This window comes from Hypomesus transpacificus, chromosome 16 (genome assembly GCF_021917145.1).
Source record: "Hypomesus transpacificus isolate Combined female chromosome 16, fHypTra1, whole genome shotgun sequence".
NCBI classification, from domain to species: Eukaryota; Metazoa; Chordata; class Actinopteri; order Osmeriformes; family Osmeridae; genus Hypomesus; species Hypomesus transpacificus.
In genome coordinates this window covers 1899113-1920063 of record NC_061075.1, presented here as the reverse complement: position 1 = coordinate 1920063, position 20951 = coordinate 1899113, and the positions used below count along the sequence as shown (strand labels likewise).

General features: G+C 42.8%; 5 protein-coding genes across 13 annotated transcripts; 3 read left to right on the top strand and 2 right to left on the bottom strand.

Moving 5' to 3' along the window:
- Window positions 1-309: 309 nt before the first annotated feature.
- On the top strand, window positions 310-4642 carry LOC124478721 (deoxynucleotidyltransferase terminal-interacting protein 1). Of its 7 annotated transcripts, XM_047037115.1 has the most exons (15): window positions 310-399; window positions 518-596; window positions 728-818; window positions 1176-1246; window positions 1587-1683; window positions 1923-2021; window positions 2126-2191; window positions 2391-2447; window positions 2561-2622; window positions 2788-2833; window positions 2985-3043; window positions 3143-3203; window positions 3317-3388; window positions 3467-3522; window positions 3699-4642. In XM_047037115.1, the coding sequence occupies exons 3-15, from the start codon at window positions 744-746 to the stop codon at window positions 3805-3807; spliced, it is 930 nt and encodes a 309-aa protein (XP_046893071.1). In that variant the 5' UTR covers window positions 310-399; window positions 518-596; window positions 728-743; the 3' UTR covers window positions 3808-4642. The 7 variants fall into 7 exon arrangements, with proteins under 7 accessions (XP_046893071.1, XP_046893070.1, XP_046893074.1 ...); XM_047037114.1 differs by lacking the exon at window positions 518-596; XM_047037118.1 differs by lacking the exon at window positions 2561-2622 and having other exon boundaries at window positions 2786-2833.
- Window positions 4643-4940: 298 nt separating this feature from the next.
- ube2c (ubiquitin-conjugating enzyme E2C) lies at window positions 4941-6930 on the top strand. Its single transcript, XM_047037121.1, has 7 exons — window positions 4941-5038; window positions 5615-5746; window positions 5867-5894; window positions 5994-6080; window positions 6255-6459; window positions 6563-6622; window positions 6729-6930. Exons 2-7 carry the CDS (start codon window positions 5646-5648, stop codon window positions 6764-6766), a joined length of 519 nt encoding a protein of 172 aa, XP_046893077.1. The 5' UTR covers window positions 4941-5038; window positions 5615-5645; the 3' UTR covers window positions 6767-6930.
- A 175-nt stretch (window positions 6931-7105) lies between these two features.
- zgc:109913 (regulator of G-protein signaling 9-binding protein) lies at window positions 7106-9208 on the bottom strand. The gene is made up of 3 exons (XM_047037205.1): window positions 9147-9208; window positions 8525-8732; window positions 7106-7668 (listed from the first exon to the last, which is right to left on the bottom strand). The coding sequence occupies exons 2-3, from the start codon at window positions 8724-8726 to the stop codon at window positions 7139-7141; spliced, it is 732 nt and encodes a 243-aa protein (XP_046893161.1). The 5' UTR covers window positions 8727-8732; window positions 9147-9208; the 3' UTR covers window positions 7106-7138.
- Window positions 9209-10205: 997 nt separating this feature from the next.
- LOC124478766 (E3 ubiquitin-protein ligase RNF182) lies at window positions 10206-17892 on the bottom strand. Of its 3 annotated transcripts, none has more exons than XM_047037196.1 (4): window positions 17293-17892; window positions 15771-15884; window positions 12371-12884; window positions 10206-12019 (listed from the first exon to the last, which is right to left on the bottom strand). In XM_047037196.1, exon 4 carries the CDS (start codon window positions 12016-12018, stop codon window positions 11227-11229), a length of 792 nt encoding a protein of 263 aa, XP_046893152.1. In that variant the 5' UTR covers window position 12019; window positions 12371-12884; window positions 15771-15884; window positions 17293-17892; the 3' UTR covers window positions 10206-11226. The 3 variants fall into 3 exon arrangements, with proteins under 3 accessions (XP_046893152.1, XP_046893151.1, XP_046893150.1); XM_047037195.1 differs by having other exon boundaries at window positions 10206-12180; window positions 17293-17891; XM_047037194.1 differs by lacking the exon at window positions 15771-15884 and having other exon boundaries at window positions 10206-12884; window positions 17293-17891.
- A 553-nt stretch (window positions 17893-18445) lies between these two features.
- snrpb (small nuclear ribonucleoprotein polypeptides B and B1) lies at window positions 18446-20935 on the top strand. Its single transcript, XM_047037197.1, has 7 exons — window positions 18446-18572; window positions 19146-19297; window positions 19459-19570; window positions 19723-19875; window positions 20169-20298; window positions 20540-20665; window positions 20768-20935. The coding sequence occupies exons 1-7, from the start codon at window positions 18570-18572 to the stop codon at window positions 20803-20805; spliced, it is 714 nt and encodes a 237-aa protein (XP_046893153.1). The 5' UTR covers window positions 18446-18569; the 3' UTR covers window positions 20806-20935.
- The last annotated feature ends 16 nt before the right edge of the window (window positions 20936-20951 follow it).

Below are 20951 nucleotides of genomic sequence, written 5' to 3'. Positions count from 1 at the left end.
TTTAGTCTATCCGACCTGCTGAAATCTGGGGGGGGGGGGGGGGGGGGGGGGGGGAATTTGATATTTAGAAACATTTGACATTTAATAATTCACTTTACTGTCTGATATAGTAAATAATCATTTTAATAATGTTAAGATTAGTCCAAATGTTTTCCTTAATGCTGAGAGACGTAAGAATAAAAATGATTTAGCCTTTATTGCACCATGCCACACTGATGCCTCTACAAAGATGGCTGAATATTGGTTCACAAATCTTTGCTTGCAGGACATGCCCACTTTCTCGTTGCGCATGCGCCTTAGACGTTTTCTTGACACTGCCAGAGTTGCATGTCAACTAAACAGGTTTTCCTAAACCGTGTACAGTACTCACTGCTCTAGTAAACAATTTTCCTGTAACAGGTAATCTAGTTAACTGCTTGAATATTGCAAAATTGGATTGCATTCTCTCCAAAGTTATAAAAAAGCATTTTGATAGGATACGATCAGATAAGCGTAAACTGTAAGTGATTTTTGATAGGTCAACAGGGCTAGATAGCTAGCTAGCTACCTGCCCGCTCGCGCTGACTAAACTTCAGCATCAGGAACCCCACGTTAAAGTAGGTGCGCTAGCTAGCTAGCTAGCTTGTGTTGTTTTCTATACGTGTACATTTAGCGATCCACTTTTAGGCTGGTATCTAAGCTGGTTGACAGACGTCGATCAGTGCTTTTACTTTTATTTACCATATAGTCTCAGTCCACAACAAATGGGTGCCCATCGAAGTGAGGGACGCAGGGACTGGCTCCAGCAAGATGCTGTTGAACAGCCGATACAAGCAATGGTGAGTGCGCTGTCATCCTGGTTTGATACCCAAAACACTGAACTGGCCACTAGGCTGGCTACCTGTAAATGATCTCTGATAGTAAGTCGTGCACCGAGCCACGAAGCATCAGACGTTAACATCACATTTAGCTAGTGTCAACTCCGGCCTTCATATCCTGTATGATGTGGTTAGATCTACCAGAAGTGTTGGTAAAACCGTAGACTTTCGCTATTGACGGAGTTGGGGTACTAGTTAGACTGAGTGAAGATTATCACTGCATTTAATGAAGCTTATGAAATAGCAATACTATGCCACAGAGCAATGATGAGTATTTAAACTGAACTATTTAGCCAATGTTTTTTTATCCCTTTGCAGAATCCTTGGAATATCATGATCAAACACAGACAGGTTCATCGAAGGGGGCGGCGATCTCAGATGACTGTAAGGTAAATTAGTTGGCTGACAAACTGCTTTATTGATGCAAATGGACCAACATATATTTACATGCACACTATTGTAGCCTTTCTAAACATAAAAGTCTAGTACATTAAGTTAATCAGAGTGTGCATGGCTGCATTTAAACGGTACAATTTGAATATTCCTTTTCATTTGCCATTTAAAGTAGGAATACTGGCCTTTTGGGAATATGGGCAAAAACGGAACATTTTGTGCAAGTAAATTTAGTCAATGTTGAAGTGAGATGCTTTAATCATAAGGATTTACATCTAAATCAGATTTAGGGTATTGAAGATGTCTTGAAGGAGTGTGTGCCTTTTGTGCCTCAAGTTACACAGATCCTGTCATATCTATGGACCTGCTGAGAACAGTGTTACAGCCCAGCTTTAATGAGGATATCATGGCAGTCTTCAGGAAATACATGAGGGTGAGTAGTTGGATTTGTCTGCTGAGATAAAGATACAAATATATGCATTGCGTAAAAATGTTTAACCGAGTAGGGAAGCCCATATTTTTGGTGTAAAGTGTGATTTTGGTTGCTGTATTATACTGTAATGACATCCCTTCTGAAAAGCAAGAGGTGCCCTGTATGGCCAAATAATCTAGTATGCTTCACATTCATGCCGATGTGTCTTTCTTTTTACAGTATTGCCTTGTCTTTTACAGTTCTTTGAGAAAGCAGCCAGCAACGTAAAAGAGAACGTTGGAGAGGACGTGCAGACGGATCATCTGATAAAAGAAGCCTGTCGTAATTGTCTGGAAAATGTGAGTGTGATACATGGGCTCTTTTAGATGTCACTCTTGTGTGATTATGTGTGGTTAACATCAGGAGAAGTTGTGAGTAATGCTCGTTTCCTGTGCATCTTCAGGCCAAGCAGCTTTTCTCAGATGGGGAGAAGCCAGCTGCAAAACCTGGTCTGGAGCCCTCAGTTAAAGTAGGTTCAATATTTAAAATAACTATTGTTCTGTTTAAAAAAATCTTAGAAATAGTTGTAAAACCGGTGTTGTGCCCTAAGACTGGAACGAAAATACAGTACAATAATACTCTTTCTGGAGAGTAATTGAGTGGTACTGTTATTACTTTCGCGTCACTAATCATTTTGTCTTTTTTCCCCTCTTCTCTTCTCTGGAAAGCGTCCACGACCAATAGAGGATGACTCCAGTCAGAGGGGCAGCCCCGTTCTAAAAAAGGTAGGTCTGTTAGACAAGCTAAACTGACCAGCTCACCCTGTCGAATAGATTATTTATTGTCTGGAATCCAAAGCAACTAAAACTTATGGCCCTGTCTTGTGTTTCAATTTCAGAGGAAAGGACGTCCAAATGCACCCACAGTTTCTTATGACAGACCTGCCACATTTAGTAACGCGTTAGTATTTCCTCAAAAGGAAGTCTTCATTACCCCATCAAAACACTGTCTGGAATGTCTACGTTCACGTTTATAGTGTGACTGATGCTGTTGTAAGAATAGGCAGCAGTACCGTGCCTGCCCCCTGACTCCCATGTTTACCAAGCCTGTTTTCCTCTCCTGTAGGCCTAAACCTAAGACCTCAGAGCCAGTAAAGCGTGACGGACCAAAGGTTTGTGTTGTCCTTATTGTGTTATTACCTTGTCATTGTGCCGCTGGGTAAATGGCATAGCTCTTCATAAATGACCTTGGAAACGGGACATGATCGTCCTGATAGCCTTTTTCCCCCCCCCCGTGACACTGTCTGGTATCCTGTTTTGTAGTGGGACCCCTCACGACTGAACGATGGCAGCACATTTGTTCTTGGGTCACGGGCTAATAAGTAGGTTCACTACTGGTGGTGTTCTATTGTGCACAACCTACAAACACCATGTGTGCTTGTCGTTTCTGACAGCACGGCCTAATCTTTGTTCTCATGCAGGGCTCTAGGAATGGGTGGCACCAGGGGGAGAATCTACATTAAACATGCTGATCTCTTCAAGGTAGACACCTGGCTAGCGCCTTTGATTCATATACAACCCACAGGACGTTCAGGTGTTTGGATGTCAAGCAGTGGTTTGCTGTTGGTCAACTGTTTTGTGTTTGGCTGTTTCAGTATGCTGCCGATGCCCAGGACAAACACTGGCTAGCAGAGAGGCAGCACATGAGAGCCACAGGGGGAAAGATGGTAAGCGCTCAGCCTTACAACGACCTAGTGGAGCCATTCAGGCGTATTCAACAATATCTGCCCTCGACATTGTTTTAGGCCTACCTCCTTATTGAAGACGATGTTCAAGACCTGTCTCGGAGTGACGACTACAAGTGAGTAAAACACGTTGGTCTTTTGACCTTCTGCAATACACAGATGATACGTGTATGTTTTTAAAAAAAACATACACGTATCATCTGTTTCCCAGAAGTCAAATCATAGTCATGACAGCATTGTAGTCTCTCAAATTTTGTGAATTTCAGATAATCAAAAATTCTGCAAATTTCAGAGACGGTCCTGACCTGAAAATGGATGAGCTGAAGCCTTTTACAGTACCAGGGTGGATGATTGAGAAGATGCAGAAGGCCATGGACGCCCAGAGGTCAGAGAAGGAATAGATCCAAAGAGAACCAAACTGAAGCTGGATCCTATTAAGTCACAAAGAGGAACAACATTGTCTAGTCTTATCTGTAGGTAGTGCTTTGGATACTGTGGTGGATCGTATACAGCCAGTGATCAGAGCCATAATGTGCACATTGTCGTCCATCACCTCATACTAACAGACCACGGTACTGTAGCAGCAACAGAGGGTGCTATTGGCCCTTTGTCATTTGTAAAATGTTGTGCCTATTCCTCAGTCTGCATGTTTATGAGAGTACCCAGTAATAATGTCTCTTTTATTTTGCTTTTTTATTTAATTTTTAAGTCCACTTAAAATGTTCTTTGCAGCCTAGCAGTCGTGTAGTACATCTGTCTAAACAATATAAGGTGCTTTATTATTTGCAGTGACTTAAAACTCCAAAATGGAATGTATCAAATTTGGAACTTTATTTGTATTGGCTATGTTCAAAAGACGGTTGTGGGATTGTATTATGTTGAGTTTGTGTGCCAGATCAGAGAATTTATCAAGAATATTAAAGTTATTCTATTGTTTACAGAAATAGAATGTAATCACATTTGTCTGGCATGGAAGTGTGTCCCTAACCCCTTGAGTGTAAAACCATTTGTTGTCATTGATGTAGGGTTTTTTGTAATAACTTTTTTTCTCCAGGGCCTGATATGATAAATGATCTGTACATTGATAATTGATTTGTAACTTAATCACTTGTAGCTATATGAATTGTATTTTTCAACATTTATGCTAGCTCCAGTTTTTAGAGAGCAAATATCGCAAATAATGGTTGAACGCTGGCAACCACTAATAGAAAACAATTAAAGACTCCTTTAAATTTGTTTCATTCATTTGTCTGCCAGATTATTTGATTCGGCAGACATGTTGCAGATTAGATCGAGTTTCCTGGATACGCTTCATTAAATCAGATTGGAAATCCATAGACATAATAAATTAAATTATTATGAATATGTTGAAATCAATCCTCCAAAGACACCTTCTAAGACATGCAGCAACTTCTGACTCGTGAGTTGAGTTTACACCAATCATGGAAGTTGTGTAGTTAACCGCATTCTCCCAAATGGTTGCCAAGGCTGTGCTTTGTTCAAACCTGATGTTGCGATTGGAGGGACCGTTTTCTGAAAGCAAGTTTAAACAGGGGGGCGGGATAAACTCAGTTTGAAATTTTTACTGCAACAGTCAGGACTCGGGAGGTGACGTCTGATCAGATTTATTAGGCAAGTATTACATCTGAATTAAAGATACGGTGTCAGATTATTTAATCTATGAAACCGAAATTAACTATAAAAATGTAGCTGCAGATTTGTTAAAGCAAGCACTGCTTTACTAGCTCATGCGTACAACCAACAAACAGCAAAAGGGATCTTGGAATTGATTGTACGGTGTTAGCTAGAGCTAGCTAGCCGGTGTTGAGTGACTCGATTTACTTTTCCGACATTGGTTAGGATGTGTTGTTTAGATAGATATGTTGTGGCGTTTTCAGATGTCTAGCAACCCTTTGTTACCGTTGAAACGACAGCTTTCTAGCTAGTAGTTACTAAATGTGTTCTAAAAAACCCCAGCCAAGGTACTACTAACTGTGCTGTGTTAGCTAGCTAGCTAGCTAGCCATCACTAACACTGACAATGCTAGCACTAGTTTTTACAGTACTGTAGCTAGCTAGCACTGCACCTAGACAGTTAAATGCATGCTAGCAAACCCAACTGTAATGCAAGTTAACTCGGGTAAATAAAAGTAACTTTGCTCTAAATGATATACATTCGTGACTCATCTTGATTTCATTGCTTCCATAGAATTTAATTACGGCACTGTACCTAGCTAGCTATGGCCTCTCAGAATATGGATCCCGCAGCAGCCTCATCAACAACCTCTCGGAAAGGCAACGAAACCGGTGGCAGTGCGGCCAAGGGCTCCGTCTCCAAGAGGTGGGTGATTAGTTTAGCGAGTTTTACATGACCTATGGGCGTTTATGATTAACCCAGTTAAACTAGCAACGTCTTGCACCTCATGTTAGCCTCGAAACTAAATGTATTTCTCTCTCACAGACTTCAACAAGAACTGATGACACTTATGGTAAGGATGTAGCTTACGTTTGCATGCTTCCTTTGTTACATTGTCTAACGTCTATTCATCAAAACACTGCACATTCTTATAGTAGCATTGTTTTTGTAGATGTCCGGAGACAAGGGAATATCTGCCTTTCCAGAATCAGACAATCTTTTCAAGTGGATCGGAACAATACATGGCGCTCCAGCAACGGTAGATGGCTCATTTCCACTTAAATCAGTTTACCTCGTTGCACACTCTCTTGGTATTTCCGGGGATGTGTATATACATTTGGCATTTCTTACTCTTATACTCGTACTTTATCCCACATAATCATTGTGCATGACACATCTCCCTGAATGCTCAGTGTATGTCTATATACTGTAGGTATATGAAGGCTTGAGGTACAAGCTGTCACTGGAGTTTCCCAGTGGCTACCCATACAAAGCCCCTCGGGTGAAGTTCATCACCCCCTGTTTCCACCCTAACGTGGACGAGCAAGGCTTTATCTGTCTGGACATCTTGAAAGACAAGTGGTCAGCCCTGTATGATGTGCGCTCCATCCTCCTCTCCATCCAAAGTTTACTAGGAGGTATGTATCTGTTGCCACTTAGCGACACACACTTATCTCGGTGAACCTTGTGTCGAATGTGTATGGAAAATCTTTATTATTTTTCTCCCTTACACACTCCCAGAGCCCAATAATGAGAGTCCATTAAATGCTGGTGCAGCTGAGCTTTGGGACAACCAAGAAGGTAAGCAAGCATATTGCCAGCCATATCTAAAAAATGTAATGTGCCTTGATCAAACCATTCAGTGAGGGGAACAAAACAAAATCTAATGGCATTTTTCCCCTCTTAGCCTTCAAAGCCCATTTGCACTCAACCTTCAAGAACTGAGCTGCCCCACAGCCACACTTTCTTTCTTCTGTTATCTGTCAAACTCTTTCTCTCTGTGGTGTCAGCTTCTAATTATGTATATTTGAATACTGGGTATGTGTATGTACAGTATTTACATGTTTGTATGAGATGTGTGAATAAAGATTTTAATGTTGATACAATCATGTGTCTAGCTTTATTGCAGTTTAACATCCATACTTTTGTACTCAAGATTATATAACTTTTTGCTAACTGTTTGCGTCAATCTGTTATTAAATGTTACACTGTTCTCTAGAAGGGTTTTATGCTAGAAAATAACAACTGAAGTATAAATGTCTTTCTCAGAACTAAAGGACCGGTTCTAATAGCTTTGAATGTTCTGGTAATCTGTAGTCAGTGTAGTAGACAGAACATGCACCTGAGTTTACAGTTTGGTGGGTGACAACATGCAGACATCTTGGAGTCTTGTGATTCCACCTCCATCATCTCCTCCAGAGTGCCATGATTGTCATGGCTGTCCTCCTGACATCCAGACTCTACCCAGGCCTGCTGTGTGGACTCCACTGACCAGAATGGCACACTGACTTTCTGCAGCATCTCTTTGAGCAAAGTGTCCACCTGAGTGATGTGTGTTTTCAGGTCGGGGCTCTGCTCCACTTGCACAGTCAGCCAGGGCGTCTGAACGGAGGCTGCGAGTGCAGCCACGCCAGAAACGCTATCTGACACCCCTGTGTTGACCAGTGCCCGACGGTCTTTCTTCTGGGACAGGGGGAAGAGGTTTATGAGGTCACTGGCCTTGTGAAGATCCTGTTGGATGTTCTCCAGGCCTGAGATGAAGATGACCCAAAGCCGGTTCACCTGCTCCCTGTCCTCCTGGCTCCGTTCCATTTCTGTCATTAGGGACACCAGTCTGCGATGTAGACCTAGGACATGCACGGGATGGTAATGACTTGTCAGAACTACTGCAATACTGTGGTTTCTAATGCAGTGGTCATACCAGTTTCCAGTGTGTTGATTTATCCTAATGATGGCATCATTTCTGATGCCTGCAAATGGCAAGGACGTGCATAGAATTATCGATGCACTCTCATCTGCACCCACCAGCAAACAATAGTTTTGAGTTGACTAAGTCAAGCCTAGCATAGCAAGATGTCTGCAAATGTATAGATTTTCATAGTTTGGCTAGATTGAAAGACAGATGACGGAATTTTTTATGACCCGAAATAGTATTTCTATTCTTGTATCCAAGGAAGACCAAGACACAGGTGTAGTGTGAGGGGGGCGTTAAGGTCCATGATGAAGCCAGAAAAGCTCCAGTATGATTAGGATCAAGATCAGCAGGTACGATTTGTTACCGTGCTGTCCTGGGGGTAAAGCTGCTTTTAGATTTGTTTGTGTTTGTCACAAAATTAACTTTAATGTGTTTTGTTCCTGTTCTGTTGTTTGAGCTCTTGTTCATTATTCATATTGGCCTACGTGTGAAAAAAATTAAAAATTCTATACAATAAATTGTAAAATTGATCTACTATAAACAGGTCTAGTGATTGTGTTACAGATTAGGATATGTGTGCATTAATAAAACAATTAAAGACATTTGATCAAAAGTTTTATCTGGTTACTAATTGTCTTTTATTTAAGGGATGTGGATGATCAAAGGTCATTTCATTCAATGGTCGATGATCATTTAAGTAAATAAAGCATTAAAGAATATAACTTCTCCACCTCAACTTTGGCATTGACAGAAATTGTCTGTTGTTTTGAATAGGAAAATTGATTTACCTGCACAAATCCTATACACCAGTCCTCTGGTTTCCTCCATCTCCTCCCTCAGGAAGCTGCCATCAGAGTTGCTCCCCACTGAGCTGGCTAACTGTTGGAAGCAGGCAGTCACCTTGCTCAGAGCCTCCTGGGCACGCTCGCACTCTGCCACCTGGCGCCTCCGGGCTTGGATCTCATCCACGGACTTCTGCCACCGATTCATCTGAAGCTAAGACAGAGGTCAGGCGGGACTGATCAAACTGTGCATGGGCAGAATTCTGTAGTGCGGGGTCAGAAGAGCAAGATCCACAAAGTACTTTTGAGCATAATATAGAAACTACTCTCACAAAAGCACTTGATAAGGGAATTTTCAGACTTTTTATAATGATCAGAAGCAATCAAGCCATCTTTATTGTCTGTTCATTGCCTTTCTGTTGATAAATTATGAAAACCATATCATTTTGACTTCTGAATAACTTTCCAAACATACCCTTTTTTAGATTTAGAGTTGACTTTAACACCCACTATAGAAATAACTAGTAGTCTAGGGCATTTAGAAAATAAAGCTCAAATTGTTTGGAACACATCTTAAACACATTAAGATAAATGACTGTTTGATAAACAAACAAAAAATGTGTCCTACCTCCAAGGTGAGAGCTGCCTCAGGGCATCATGGTCTGTCTGGTACCAAACAGGCAAGTGTTTGGCCTGTGGGCAACTGAATGTCGAAGTGAACAACTTCAGGATAACCCCCCTCCATCCCTCCACCCTCCCAGTATTAGGCACCTCCTCTGCTTGCCATGAGCAGTGTGTCTTGGCTGGAGCCTTGGGAGGTGCTGCTCATCAGGGAGACACATTTCAATTAGGCCAAACACAGCAGCTGAGGCTCATGGAGCTGCCCAGGATCCTCTTCCTCTGTTCTTACAGTCTGCTCTTACACATGGCTGATAGGGAAGACCTCTACTCTACACCTCATTATTATTCAGAAAAAAATCGACCAATCTTCTAATAACACACATTGAAAGAGGTTGTTCAGTGCAACTCTAATGGTAACCTTCAGTGTTAATCAATCATGTGTAGCTGTTTTTTGTGATTGATTGTGTGTCTGATTTGTACATTTATAAGTATATGTGCGGTTTGATCTGGCTTTAATAGCTGTGTGCCAGACCGGTGCTTCTTGCTTTACTTCCAAGTGATAATTACAGTTTAACTACTTGTAAAGCTTTGTGAAGCTGTGGAGATCCTATAATGCCATGAGTTTGCTCCCATGTGCCAGGTCACCAGAGCAACTGCACTAAAATTAGCTCCTTGTGGTAGCCAAACGTCAGCATGACAGCAGAGCAGGCCTGTGGCAATGGAACCTAGTCAAGTGACTCACACTTTACCAAATGGTCCACTTTTTCACCAGGGATCAGATGGAACATTGATGTGCTTCCAGGGAATAATATTTTGGTACCAATAATCTTGTGGGACTATTTTAATTAAACTGGTCTAATTGTATACGCTCGTTAGGATGATGCAAGATGCCATGTTTACCAGTTGTTTAATTTAATATGATAGACATGTATTGGGATATCAGTTGCATTGAGTACATCACTGCTAATTTTGGAGTCAGTTACCTGAGAAATTAGATGTGAGAGTGATATCATCAAATAATCCTTTTCCCAAAATAGTTTTGAATCTTTATTTTAAATATCTAGTAACAGTTTAGGCGGTTTGTCCATTCCCATTGCATTGCCACAGACAAATTCATTATACAACGTTTAGTTACTTCAGGACAGACATGCCTTACGAAGGCAACTAGGAACTTTAACAGTATACATGGAAACTATGCTGTATGACTGAATACATCCTTTACCTATGGAGTATCAAAATAATGTACCCAAGGGTAGCCGATGGTGGTTCCATTACAGTAGATCAAACACTCTCTGCAGTAAGGGACCATAATAGTACAAGATAGAGGAACATATTCTCCAATATAGTGACAGTGATCTTAACAGCTTAATAAGAAGTCAGGCCCGTTCGGGTACTAGAATTAACACAAACATCGAACAGCAGTCTGATGCAGGTTGAGCTGTGTTGTAGAAAAACGTTCAGGATGGCTGGGCCTTCTCGCACACACGCTTGCCTCTCGACTTCCCTGGCTCAAAAGAAAAGCCCGACAGACAGATCCATGAGCAGTCATATCAGTTAAGTGCTGGTATTTTCAGAGGTGGAAAATTGGGGTGGATAGGGAGGTATCTTACAAAGAAAAGGGTAGCGGTGATTGATTTGGCGTTTTACAGGGCTCGCTAGGTCCAGAGATTTGTAAGTACTTGGAAAGACCAGGGTATCAATAGGATATGTGTTCTTTTAGATGGATGTGCCAGATTTTGTTTTCCCAGATGGATCTGAGTGCAAGGTCTGCATTTGGGGATGGTTTTGTTCTGGGCGAACTAAATCAGCAGCACATTATCTTTTTCATGCATGTGAAAACATATACTATTTCTATCCAGGTCTATGGTTGCGGGATGAAGGGGTCCTTATGAGCCGGGGTTGGGGTCAACACTAATTACTATTAAATCCTAATACATTCAGAATTCGGTTAATAATTTGTTTTTAAAGTCTGCTTTTAAATGAGGTTTTTCATCCCTCCAATTCAAATAAGTTGTTTTCAGTTCCTCTCATCAGCTAAATTTCATTTAAATTAGAATGGACCCCAACCCTTGCTGTAAGAAATGGTGCTATGTGGCTATGGACTCCATGATCTCATGGCACAGGCATTGGCAGAAGCCATAGAAGACACAGAGGACCAGGGTGGTGGGCACCAGGCTGACCAGGATCACACCCAGGGTCAGCTGCTGGATCATCAGCAGGTAGATGCCAAGCGGCAGGGAGCTGAAGTAGACGAGACACAGCACACCCAGCAGGAAGCGGGGGAAGCTCCGCGAGGTCCAGGCGCGACACTTCTGCACCGGCAGGTGGCAGGGCAGTGAGTCCAGGCTGGGCGGCCGGTACAGCCGGACCATGTTGAGCATGCTCATGGAGTCGGACGACTGGGATTCCCCCGGGACCTCCATGATGGTGATGACCAGACAGTCTGAGGAGCTGTGAGATTGGTCTCCGCTGCCAGTCACACAGCCACCCCCTCCTCCACCTCCGCCCACCTCGCCACCCAGGCTGTTGGGGGTCAGGAGCACCTCCCCGGCCGGGGCGGAGCCACTCTTCCTGGCTCGGTCCTGGTAGGTCAGGATGGCCAGGATGTTGCTGTCGTCCTGCATCAGCCAGATCTCCTCGTCTGGGACGTGGGTCTCATGGCGGCAGAAGGGGCAGCTGATGAGGCTGGGGGAGGAGTCGCCCATCTCCACTATCTTCTTCAGACATTTGGCACAGACGCGGTGCAGGCAGCCCAGCACCTTGGGCTTGCGCGTGCGTGTGTCGTAGCGGTTGTAGCAGATCTTACACTCAAGTTCCTCCACAGTGTAGACCAGAGATTGGCAGCCCTCCCCTGCCTCCACCTCCAGCTTCTGGCTCATCCTGAGAGAGGAAGTGATGACCAGCAGCGAGCCAGGAAGGAATGTAGGTGAGGATGGGAGTTATTGGGCAGCTGGGGAATGTGGCTAATGTTCCAAAGTGATCCTAAAGCAGTTTCAACAGCGGTTTATGGTCTCTCTTGGTTTTGTCCCTGATTCAAGATTCTTTCAAAAGTGAAGATATGTAGCATACTTTTAGAGTGTTATTCCACTTGGAAAATGGCAGAATTTTGGGTAGTCTTAATTCAAGTCACAGATAATAATGTAGTTTACAGCTTTTCACAGAAATATTTGATAAATACATTCACATTAAATTACAAATATATTTTATCAACAAAACATTGAATGAAATTACCTGATTTCTTTTTGGCAAGCCCTGGAAAATCCTGAATACCCTGAATTCACTATGTTCACAGTTCATGCATACATGTAAAAAGTTATTTTTGTTGCAGAATATATCAATAGCGCAAGCTTATCTTTTGACAGCAGAGGAATGGGAAGACAAAGCTTGTAATTTAACAGGTTACACTGGCCCCACACCTATGCCAACCTCTGCCAAGCAACCTAAAACAGACTGGTCTCATTGTTTCTCTGCAATCCTTGCAGCTGCAGATCTGGCACTATCTTTGTCACAGCATGCATCTCAACACTTCATGGAGACAACAACCCTTATTTCAAAGTCCTCATTAAAGGCAAAGTCCAACGAAAAGAAATTAACAGTGTCAGGAGATAAAAACATTTTCATCTTAGACAGTAATTCTTTCTCACAGTATCAAAGGACAAAGATGTTGCATCCTTTGGATATCCATGGGTGTAGAGAGTGTAGAGGTGGTCTTATCGGGGGAGTAGATCCAGCATTGTGTTCTCACCTGGGGAGAAAACACACAGGGCTGTTGAACTGGTAAACAAATCCATACAAACAATTGCATTTTACTGTACTGCCAACTGGCAGACATGCACTGTAGTGATGTTCATATTGTTAGAACTAGCCTGTCTATCTTGAGAAATACAGAAATAAAGTATTTATAAGTGCATACCACTAGAATGATAGATTTATAGATACATATAGATAGATTCATAATTCAATTGATTGACAGACAGAAACGTTATTGATCGTGAGGGAAAATTGCACTGTTATTGCATGTCCTTTGGTTTCTACTGTTTTCTAATCTGCACTATTTTAAACCCCCAAATGATGCTTTAGCAATCATACAAGTATTCCATTTGATCATGAGAGTTCATTCAATAAAGAAGCATGTTCATCTTGTGCTGTAGGTCATCCAATGTCATTCATGCTGCGGCAGTAATCCTCTTAGTGTGGTTCATTCCCCCATAATGACCACAGGGGGGACCTCCATGTCCAAAGCTGTAACTGTGCCCTCCAATAACATGGCCCCCAAGCTGACAATGCTGCAAAGCCACCATACTTTACAGTTAACCCTTCAATTCATACTCTCTCCATCCATCTCTCCCTCTCTGTCTGGGTCTTCATGTACACATGCTGACGTCATAGAGACGAGGGCTTGGCAGCCCTGTGTGAAGAGAGGGAGAGATAAAGGGAGGGAGGGGGAGAAGAGATTGATGGACGCCTGTGGATCCATGCAAGGCTGGAGATAGAAAGAACACACGATAAGCTGCGCGCTTCTTTGCGTATCTGTATTAGGCTAGGTATCAAAACATCGGGTTGGGTAGCTGGCCAACAAGCATCCACTGTAACCAGGGCAGGAAGGCATCTTTCTCTCTCTCTCTCTCTCTCTCTCTCTCTCTCTCTCTCTCTCTCTCTCTCTCTCTCTCTCTCTCTCTCTCTCTCTCTCTCTCTCTCTCTCTCTCTCTCTCTCTCTCTCTCTCTCTCTCTCTCCCTCTCCTTCTCACTCTCCCTCCCTCCCTCTCCATCTCTCATCTTTATTTCACAGAGACGATGACTCACACATCAGAATGTCATTTAGGAAGGAACGCCTTCACCAGTGGGTAGCAGAGAGAGACGGAGCTCACCAGCACGCTAACAGAACATAGATTACACCTCTCTCGCTGCTTGTTCTCTCATTATTTAACGCTTTCGTCTCCTTCACTCCGTCTGTGTTTCTTTTCCCGAGCACAGGTTGTTAGAATCTGAGCTGGGCCTATAAATAGCCAGCCTGTACAGCTTGGGGATACACAGGCTGCTTTATATAACACCCCCCATTTCCATCCGAGATAGCAGGGGGAGAGGAGGGAGAAAGGAAGAGTGAGAGAGGGGAAAAGAGAGGAAGAGAGGGACAGAGATTGATAAAAGGTACAGGCAACAAGTACCGATCATGATAAAGACATTTGGTGGCAAGTTTGTCTCTCTAGGGAGAGAAAAACTAAAGGTTACATAAATAAATGCAGACAATTCTTTGAATGAAAGCCAGTGGGTCAATATGGAATGGAGGTGGCTGTATACAGGCACTGCTGTAATGTAATTACCTCCATATCCTGAAGGGACACGTTGTAACAGGCCTGACCATATTTATCCCTATAATGAAGTAAAGTGCTAATGTGTGAGTGTGTATCTGTGTCTATATTTCTCTGGCTGATCATTGTGCATAAACAGAAGTTTCCCTGGTTCCAAACAGCTTCAGTTGCGGACATGAGGTAATTATAGATCATTCTCTATGAGCCAACATTTGGACGGGGCTATCGTCAGCCTTAATGAGAAGTGGGGTAAGAACGGGATATAGGAACCTAGAAGGCCCGCTCTCTTTAGATCTGTAAAACCACATTGTGGGTTTACCATTAACATGTGGTTTCCACTCTAAGAGAAACCCAACCACCAAACAGATTACCGTCTCCCACTACAGAGGGACGCACGGCAGGCACACTGCAGGTTGAAGAATGCCGCCATCATTCAGTGTCTGCCGTGTTCAAACACTCGTACACTGACTTGAGGGCTGTAGACAACAGAGCTACTCGAGAGGAATTTGTCGTCACGTCGTTGCTTATAATGATGTTCACTCCGTCCATTTGACATTGGTGTACTTATTTGCAGAGCACCTGCTGACACAAAGCACATTTGTGTTTTTATTTGATAAACTGACCTTTTGGTCGTGTGTATGTTTACGCATGAGGGTCTGTGTATGTGTTGTGTTCTTTGGGGGAGTTCCACACAGGCAGAATTATGAGGAGGTAAACAGGCAATAATTGCATTTAATGGCTCTCTTCAACAAACCTAAATATACTATCATATCACAAAATCAAATAAAGCTAGAAGCTGGACAAAATCAACCTTTGTTTAATTAAATGTCAAGCAGCAATAAATTCCTTGATGTGTGCCTTTCCCACGACATAAAAATAACTGTCCTCTTCTCAGGCATTTTTTTCATCACTCATCACATCTTTCATGATGCCATCATGACATCCTGCGGTTCCTTTCGTTGTGTTTGCTCCATGTTCAAGGTGGTACTGAGCCTGACCTGAAGCCTGCTATTTCAGGAGGGACTGGCCTCCTGAGCCAGTGTGGTGGTGGATCAACAACACAATGCTATCTTTGCCCCTGGTCTTTACTTGGCAGCCAGTGCTCTCTGCCTGGCTCCTCTCAAGCTACTCCCTGACAACTGTCACTGTGCTGTCCATGTACTACCTACAGGTACAGGGACGCATGTTTGTTAAAGGGAACAGAACAATAAACGTTTTCACAGTGACATTTCCTCCTAAAATCGACAAAATGCAATGACAGTTAGTTAGTCATCTTCAGTGGGATGCAGAACAAAACACAAGATGCTTTCACATGGGCTCACAGGTTGCTGGTAAGTAATCCTATGGGTTGATGAAAGCCCGTGCTGAGAAGGTACCCTCTGCATCTCCCTCTACTGTGACAACTCCTGTGCATGGTGTGTGAGATGAGCGATGAGCTGAGGGAATAAAAGATGGACGATCAAAGCGGAGCTTTGAAAAATGATGCCAGACAGAGAGCCCTTGTGTATTAATCTTTCATGATGATGTTTAATTCTCATCTATTTCGAAATAACAGGTCCCTACAGCCTCGTTAAGGGAGAACCCCACAGATCCGGTCTCACGCACGACAGTGACAGAGACAGTGTTGTGAAACGATAGGGGAAAATTAACAAAGCAATTACTGTACTGGATATAAAACTGCAAAAGATAGGGAGGCTTATTCTAGTAATGCTTGAATTTTTGCTAAAGTCAACAATATTTAAGAAGTGGAGTTTTATTGCATCAGAAACTAAACCATGTTTATTTCTAAATAATGAAAACAACTACACTTTAGTCTTTTCTGTGGGTTTACAAAAGGACTAACAGAAACAGGTTTGGAGTCTTCAGTTATCCTGGTCATACAGTATGTCATGTGACACACTCTTGTTTTGCCTCAAGAGTACCACCCTCATGTCTGTGTTGATGTGATGTGACAGGTTGATAGGGCCTGCACCTGGGAGGACTGGTCAACCAACCTCTCTGCTCCAATCCTGCATCACAACCTTTGACTAACTCAAATCTCTGTTATATATAGATACAAGGAAATAAAATGGCCCCCATAAGTGATCCATCTAACTTTTGAAAAATAGACAACAATGCAAGTTACAAGCATAAAGCAGACATGGCCTCTTTAATTGACAATTGCTTGTAGCTATATGGTATGTTGACTGTTATGCTTTATGAACTACGCTATAGACTGACAACTAAATACAAATATTTAATTTAAAAGGAATGGTTTAGAATTTGTGACTTGATTTTCATCCCATAAGAAATCATTTATTTCTGACCTGTTTGATTGAATCAGCAACAAACTCAAGGAGGCCAAAGAAGATAAACAAAAAATAATAGTAGCATACAATTTAAATGTAAATAACAGGATATGAAAATAATACATTTCCTGTGTTGTTTATTCACAAATCCCTTTAGCCAACAAAACGTGCATGATGCAGGCTGATAGTCTTGAAATGTGGCATTGCATTTAAGAAAGTAGCTCTGGAGATAAGTTTTCATGGTTTTATGTTGCTTTAAGCAAAATAACGATATCATTTTTCTCACCAACAAATGTCAGGCGGCCTGTTGCCTACTCCTCGACACCTTAGTAAATACACGCAAAAGACTCACATCATATAGGCTACGCATAGGACGCATGAACTGGTTACTCTATTTGCAAAACAAGAACAGGTTTTTGCTAAGTCAGAACTAGTCTAAAGGTTACTTTAAGATAAATTAATATCAACACTAATGAAAAAGTCGCAATCCTCATTAACATTAAGCAGGCTATTTGATTCACCAATAACCAATTCGCCGCAGTTTTGTTGCACTCACCTATGATCCGTAGAACAACCTGATAAACGTGTGATCGTGTCTTCCGTCAAGGTCTAAGATAAATGAGTCTTGTCGCCGCCACGCTTTCTCCTCCCTGTGGCACTCTGTCGGTGAGTCACTGTCGATCTCGAGGTCCCATCTGTCCGAGTCTGACTGCTACATCCCCCTCAATGCGGTAGCGCGCGGTAGCATCAGGACCGGCACAGATTTCTCCTCAGTGGTTGCTGTGGCAACAGTTACAAGCGCAAGCTGCGACGGACTTGAACAGTCCATAACCTATAGGACAACCTATGGTTGCGGTATCCCAATAAATGTCAATTAATTACTTAGGCCCTACATCACAGACAGGCATGTGTGCTGTTGATTCATTTAATATCTTTCCATCACTCATCATTTTTGTGCATGTTGCTAGACCTCCGTCTGTTTTTGTGCATGCTGGAAAATACGACGTAGGCTATGCTTTGCAACAGCAGGCTATATGGATTTTAGGGTCCATCATATAAACAAAGGACTGCCCACGCTTCACTCTAGTAAACAGACCTATTAACTTGCCCTATTAACTACGCCAAATAGGATATTTTCAATGTTCTGGTTATAAATAGTAAACTCACTCATACTCAAGCCTCCTTCAGCCCTTATGTGAAGTTTTACAGATAAACAAAGTTGTATTGACCACAAAACGCGATTTAGATTGTTCCTGTAGCCTTCACAGTAGGGTAGCCCACATATTTCTAACAAACACTTCCTCAAAGAAAAACACAATTGGAGCTACTTTTCCCTTGTTTTAAACCTGTAAACCAGAAATGAACACCTACCAACTATTTACCACAATATTGGCTACAAAGACTTCCACAAAGACTTGGCTATAGCCATGCCAGTTCAGCAGGTAAAAAAACATTTAAGGAAAAGGACAAGAGTGAACAAGCCCAGAACAAAATTGCCTACCATGTGAGCGAATGATAGGTTAAATGTTTTTCCTGTGTCAATATATTTTAGGGACCCCTTTCCGTTAACAAATTATTTACTAAAAAGTGTCTGAAATCCTGTTTAAATGTATTCCCTCTTAACTTCCAATCTAACGGTTACTCTTTTGTCCACATAGAGGCAGTGTGGAGAAAATCAGTGTAGACTAGTGTTCGGTCGCACCGCTGTCGTCATTTCCTTCAACTTTACGATAAAGACGGACCTGGCAGCCCTAAACAGGGAGCTTCGCGGGTCAATTTTTTGATTTTGTGTGGCGTGATCCGACCTACATCGGAGCCATCAGAACTGCAACCATGGTAAGCCGTCGTTTGTGACATAATTCAAATATATATGTCTTGTCTAAGGTGTTATTTGTGTTTTACAAAAGTTGAAAATGTCGGAAAATACGGTGGGATTGAGAACGTCTGAGCAACGTAGGGCCATTGTTGCAGCCATTCATTCCCATTACCTCAAGCATTTAGCAAATTCTTTCAATAAGCTAAGCTTAAATGTTACGTTTTCTGTGAACAACAGCCATGTGCATAATGGTGATCGTGTGTACACGTGGAATGGTTAATAACAAACTAGCAAGTTCACTAGTTACACCAGTAAACTCGTAAACTAGCTACCAGATGCTAGCACCCATTAGCTTACTCGCAAATGAGTAGCTAGGTTATATCAAATTGGTCTCGGCAATGATGATTTCATTTGAGCTAAACAATGATGTTGAAGCCAATGAAGCAGGATTACACTGAGGCCTGAACCATGTTTTAAAATGACAATGCATTTAACCACCAAGTTGGTCGCCGAAAATCAATCCGGATGCATGTGGACACACGGAAATGACCTTGTTCAATGGTGTTAATGATTTGTGTTTGTTCTTTTTTCAGACGGTTGGAAAGAGTAGCAAGATGTTGCAGCACATCGACTACAGAATGCGGTGCATTCTGCAGGATGGGCGCATCTTTATTGGGACATTCAAGGCGTTCGACAAACACATGAACCTCATTTTGTGCGACTGTGATGAGTTCAGAAAGATCAAGTGGGTTTGAAATCTAAATGGTGCATTGCTTCCAAGGTTAAAATGTTCTTCCATTTGGGCAACACATCATACAAGAGTTTTGGATGGTTGATCTTTGATTATTCTAGGGGCAATTCCCTGAAATGTGTCAGCAATAACCTAATCCCTCTCGTGTTAACTAGGCCTAAAAACTCAAAGCAGCCTGAACGTGAGGAGAAGAGAGTGCTGGGATTGGTCCTCCTGAGAGGGGAGAACTTGGTCTCCATGACTGTTGAGGGACCACCACCTAAAGATGTAAGTCTAGATCCTCTCCTGTCATGTCTTAACAAGAACGGCTTCTTTAAAATCACAACACTGTAGCCATTGTAGTGTGTGTGTATATGCAGTTGATATGAAGGCCAAAATTGAATATTGAGATACGCGACTAACTCCACTGTTCTCCCTAGACTGGTATTGCCCGCGTGCCCCTTGCTGGTGTGGCAGGAGGTCCAGGTGTGGGCAGGGCAGCTGGCAGAGGTGTCCCTGCTGGCGCCCCCATGCCCCAGGCTCCTGCAGGCCTCGCAGGCCCCGTCAGAGGAGTAGGAGGGCCCTCACAGCAGGTACGTTGGCATGACTCGTCTCTCATATCTGAGGTTTAAGTGACGTGATCTGAAATCTGGGTTGCAATTTTGTTTAACTTGTGTGGTGGGGATCGAGTTCAGATCATGGGGCTTTTTAGTCATGACGCTTTCCTTGGCGAGGATGATTTCATTTGAGCTGAACTATGATGTTGAAGCCAATTGGAGCAGGATTACACTGAGCCAAGATGAACTACTTGGGACATTACCCATGGGAGTTTGTGGTTTTCTGTAATTACATTTCTGTCTGTGTTAATTTCCCCCTCTCCCCAAAGGTGATGACCCCCCAGGGCAGAGGAACAGTGGCAGCAGCAGCAGCTGGAGCCAGCATTGCTGGGGCCCCGACACAGTACCCCCCAGGCAGGGGAGGGCCTCCCCCAATGGGCCGTGGTGCACCTCCTCCTGGTAAGACACTTGTACCCAGAAGCCTCCTTGGTGTCTGCTTAGACATTCTGAAAAGGAGCTCACTTGATGATTTTGAGTCTTGGTTGATTTGGCTGTGATGATTTTCATCAGCTGAACGATGATGTTGAAGCTATTTGAAAGCAGGATTACTCTGAGCCCCTCAACCAATACTCAACACCCTGAGTAATTAGGCTCAATATAAGTACTCGAACATAAAGTAAACTTTTTTTTTGTATTTTAGGCATGATGGGCCCACCCCCAGGCATGAGACCACCAATGGGGCCACCAATGGGAATGCCCCCTGGCAGAGGTGCACCAATGGGCATGCCTCCTCCAGGAATGAGACCACCCCCCCCTGGCATGAGAGGTAAGCATTGCCTTCATCTAGTGTTGCTTTGTCTCCTGAGATGTGTTCCAAACAAACACCCAGTGCAGTTTAAACTTGCTGACTCGTTGCTCTCTGTTTTAGGTCCCCCACCCCCAGGTATGCGCCCTCCTAGACCCTGAACCCATCCACTGGACTGAAGGGCTGTTTTTTCCGTCGCCCTTCCTTCCCGATCTCTCACACTGAGCTATTGTATAGTTCCAACTTTTGTATTTGTGTTTTGCTTTTTTAAATAAAGTGTCTGATGGACAATTTGTTTTTAACAATG

Coding starts and splice junctions, on each gene's coding strand:
- LOC124478766 (XM_047037196.1), bottom strand. CDS start 12,018: ATGAGCCAGAAGCTGGAGGTGGAGGCAGGGGAGGGCTGCCAATCTCTG.
- LOC124478721 (XM_047037114.1), top strand. CDS start 744: ATGGGTGCCCATCGAAGTGAGGGACGCAGGGACTGGCTCCAGCAAGAT. Junction 1,247..1,586: donor CGATCTCAGATGACTGTAAG/GTAAATTAGTTG, acceptor TTGTGCCTCAAG/TTACACAGATCCTGTCATAT. Junction 3,389..3,466: donor GAGCCACAGGGGGAAAGATG/GTAAGCGCTCAG, acceptor ACATTGTTTTAG/GCCTACCTCCTTATTGAAGA.
- snrpb (XM_047037197.1), top strand. Junction 20,299..20,539: donor CCGTGGTGCACCTCCTCCTG/GTAAGACACTTG, acceptor TTTGTATTTTAG/GCATGATGGGCCCACCCCCA. Junction 20,666..20,767: donor ACCCCCCCCTGGCATGAGAG/GTAAGCATTGCC, acceptor TCTCTGTTTTAG/GTCCCCCACCCCCAGGTATG.
- zgc:109913 (XM_047037205.1), bottom strand. CDS start 8,726: ATGAATCGGTGGCAGAAGTCCGTGGATGAGATCCAAGCCCGGAGGCGC. Junction 7,669..8,524: donor GGTGTATAGGATTTGTGCAG/GTAAATCAATTT, acceptor TGCATGTCCTAG/GTCTACATCGCAGACTGGTG.
- ube2c (XM_047037121.1), top strand. CDS start 5,646: ATGGCCTCTCAGAATATGGATCCCGCAGCAGCCTCATCAACAACCTCT. Junction 5,747..5,866: donor AAGGGCTCCGTCTCCAAGAG/GTGGGTGATTAG, acceptor TCTCTCTCACAG/ACTTCAACAAGAACTGATGA. Junction 6,623..6,728: donor GCTTTGGGACAACCAAGAAG/GTAAGCAAGCAT, acceptor TTCCCCTCTTAG/CCTTCAAAGCCCATTTGCAC.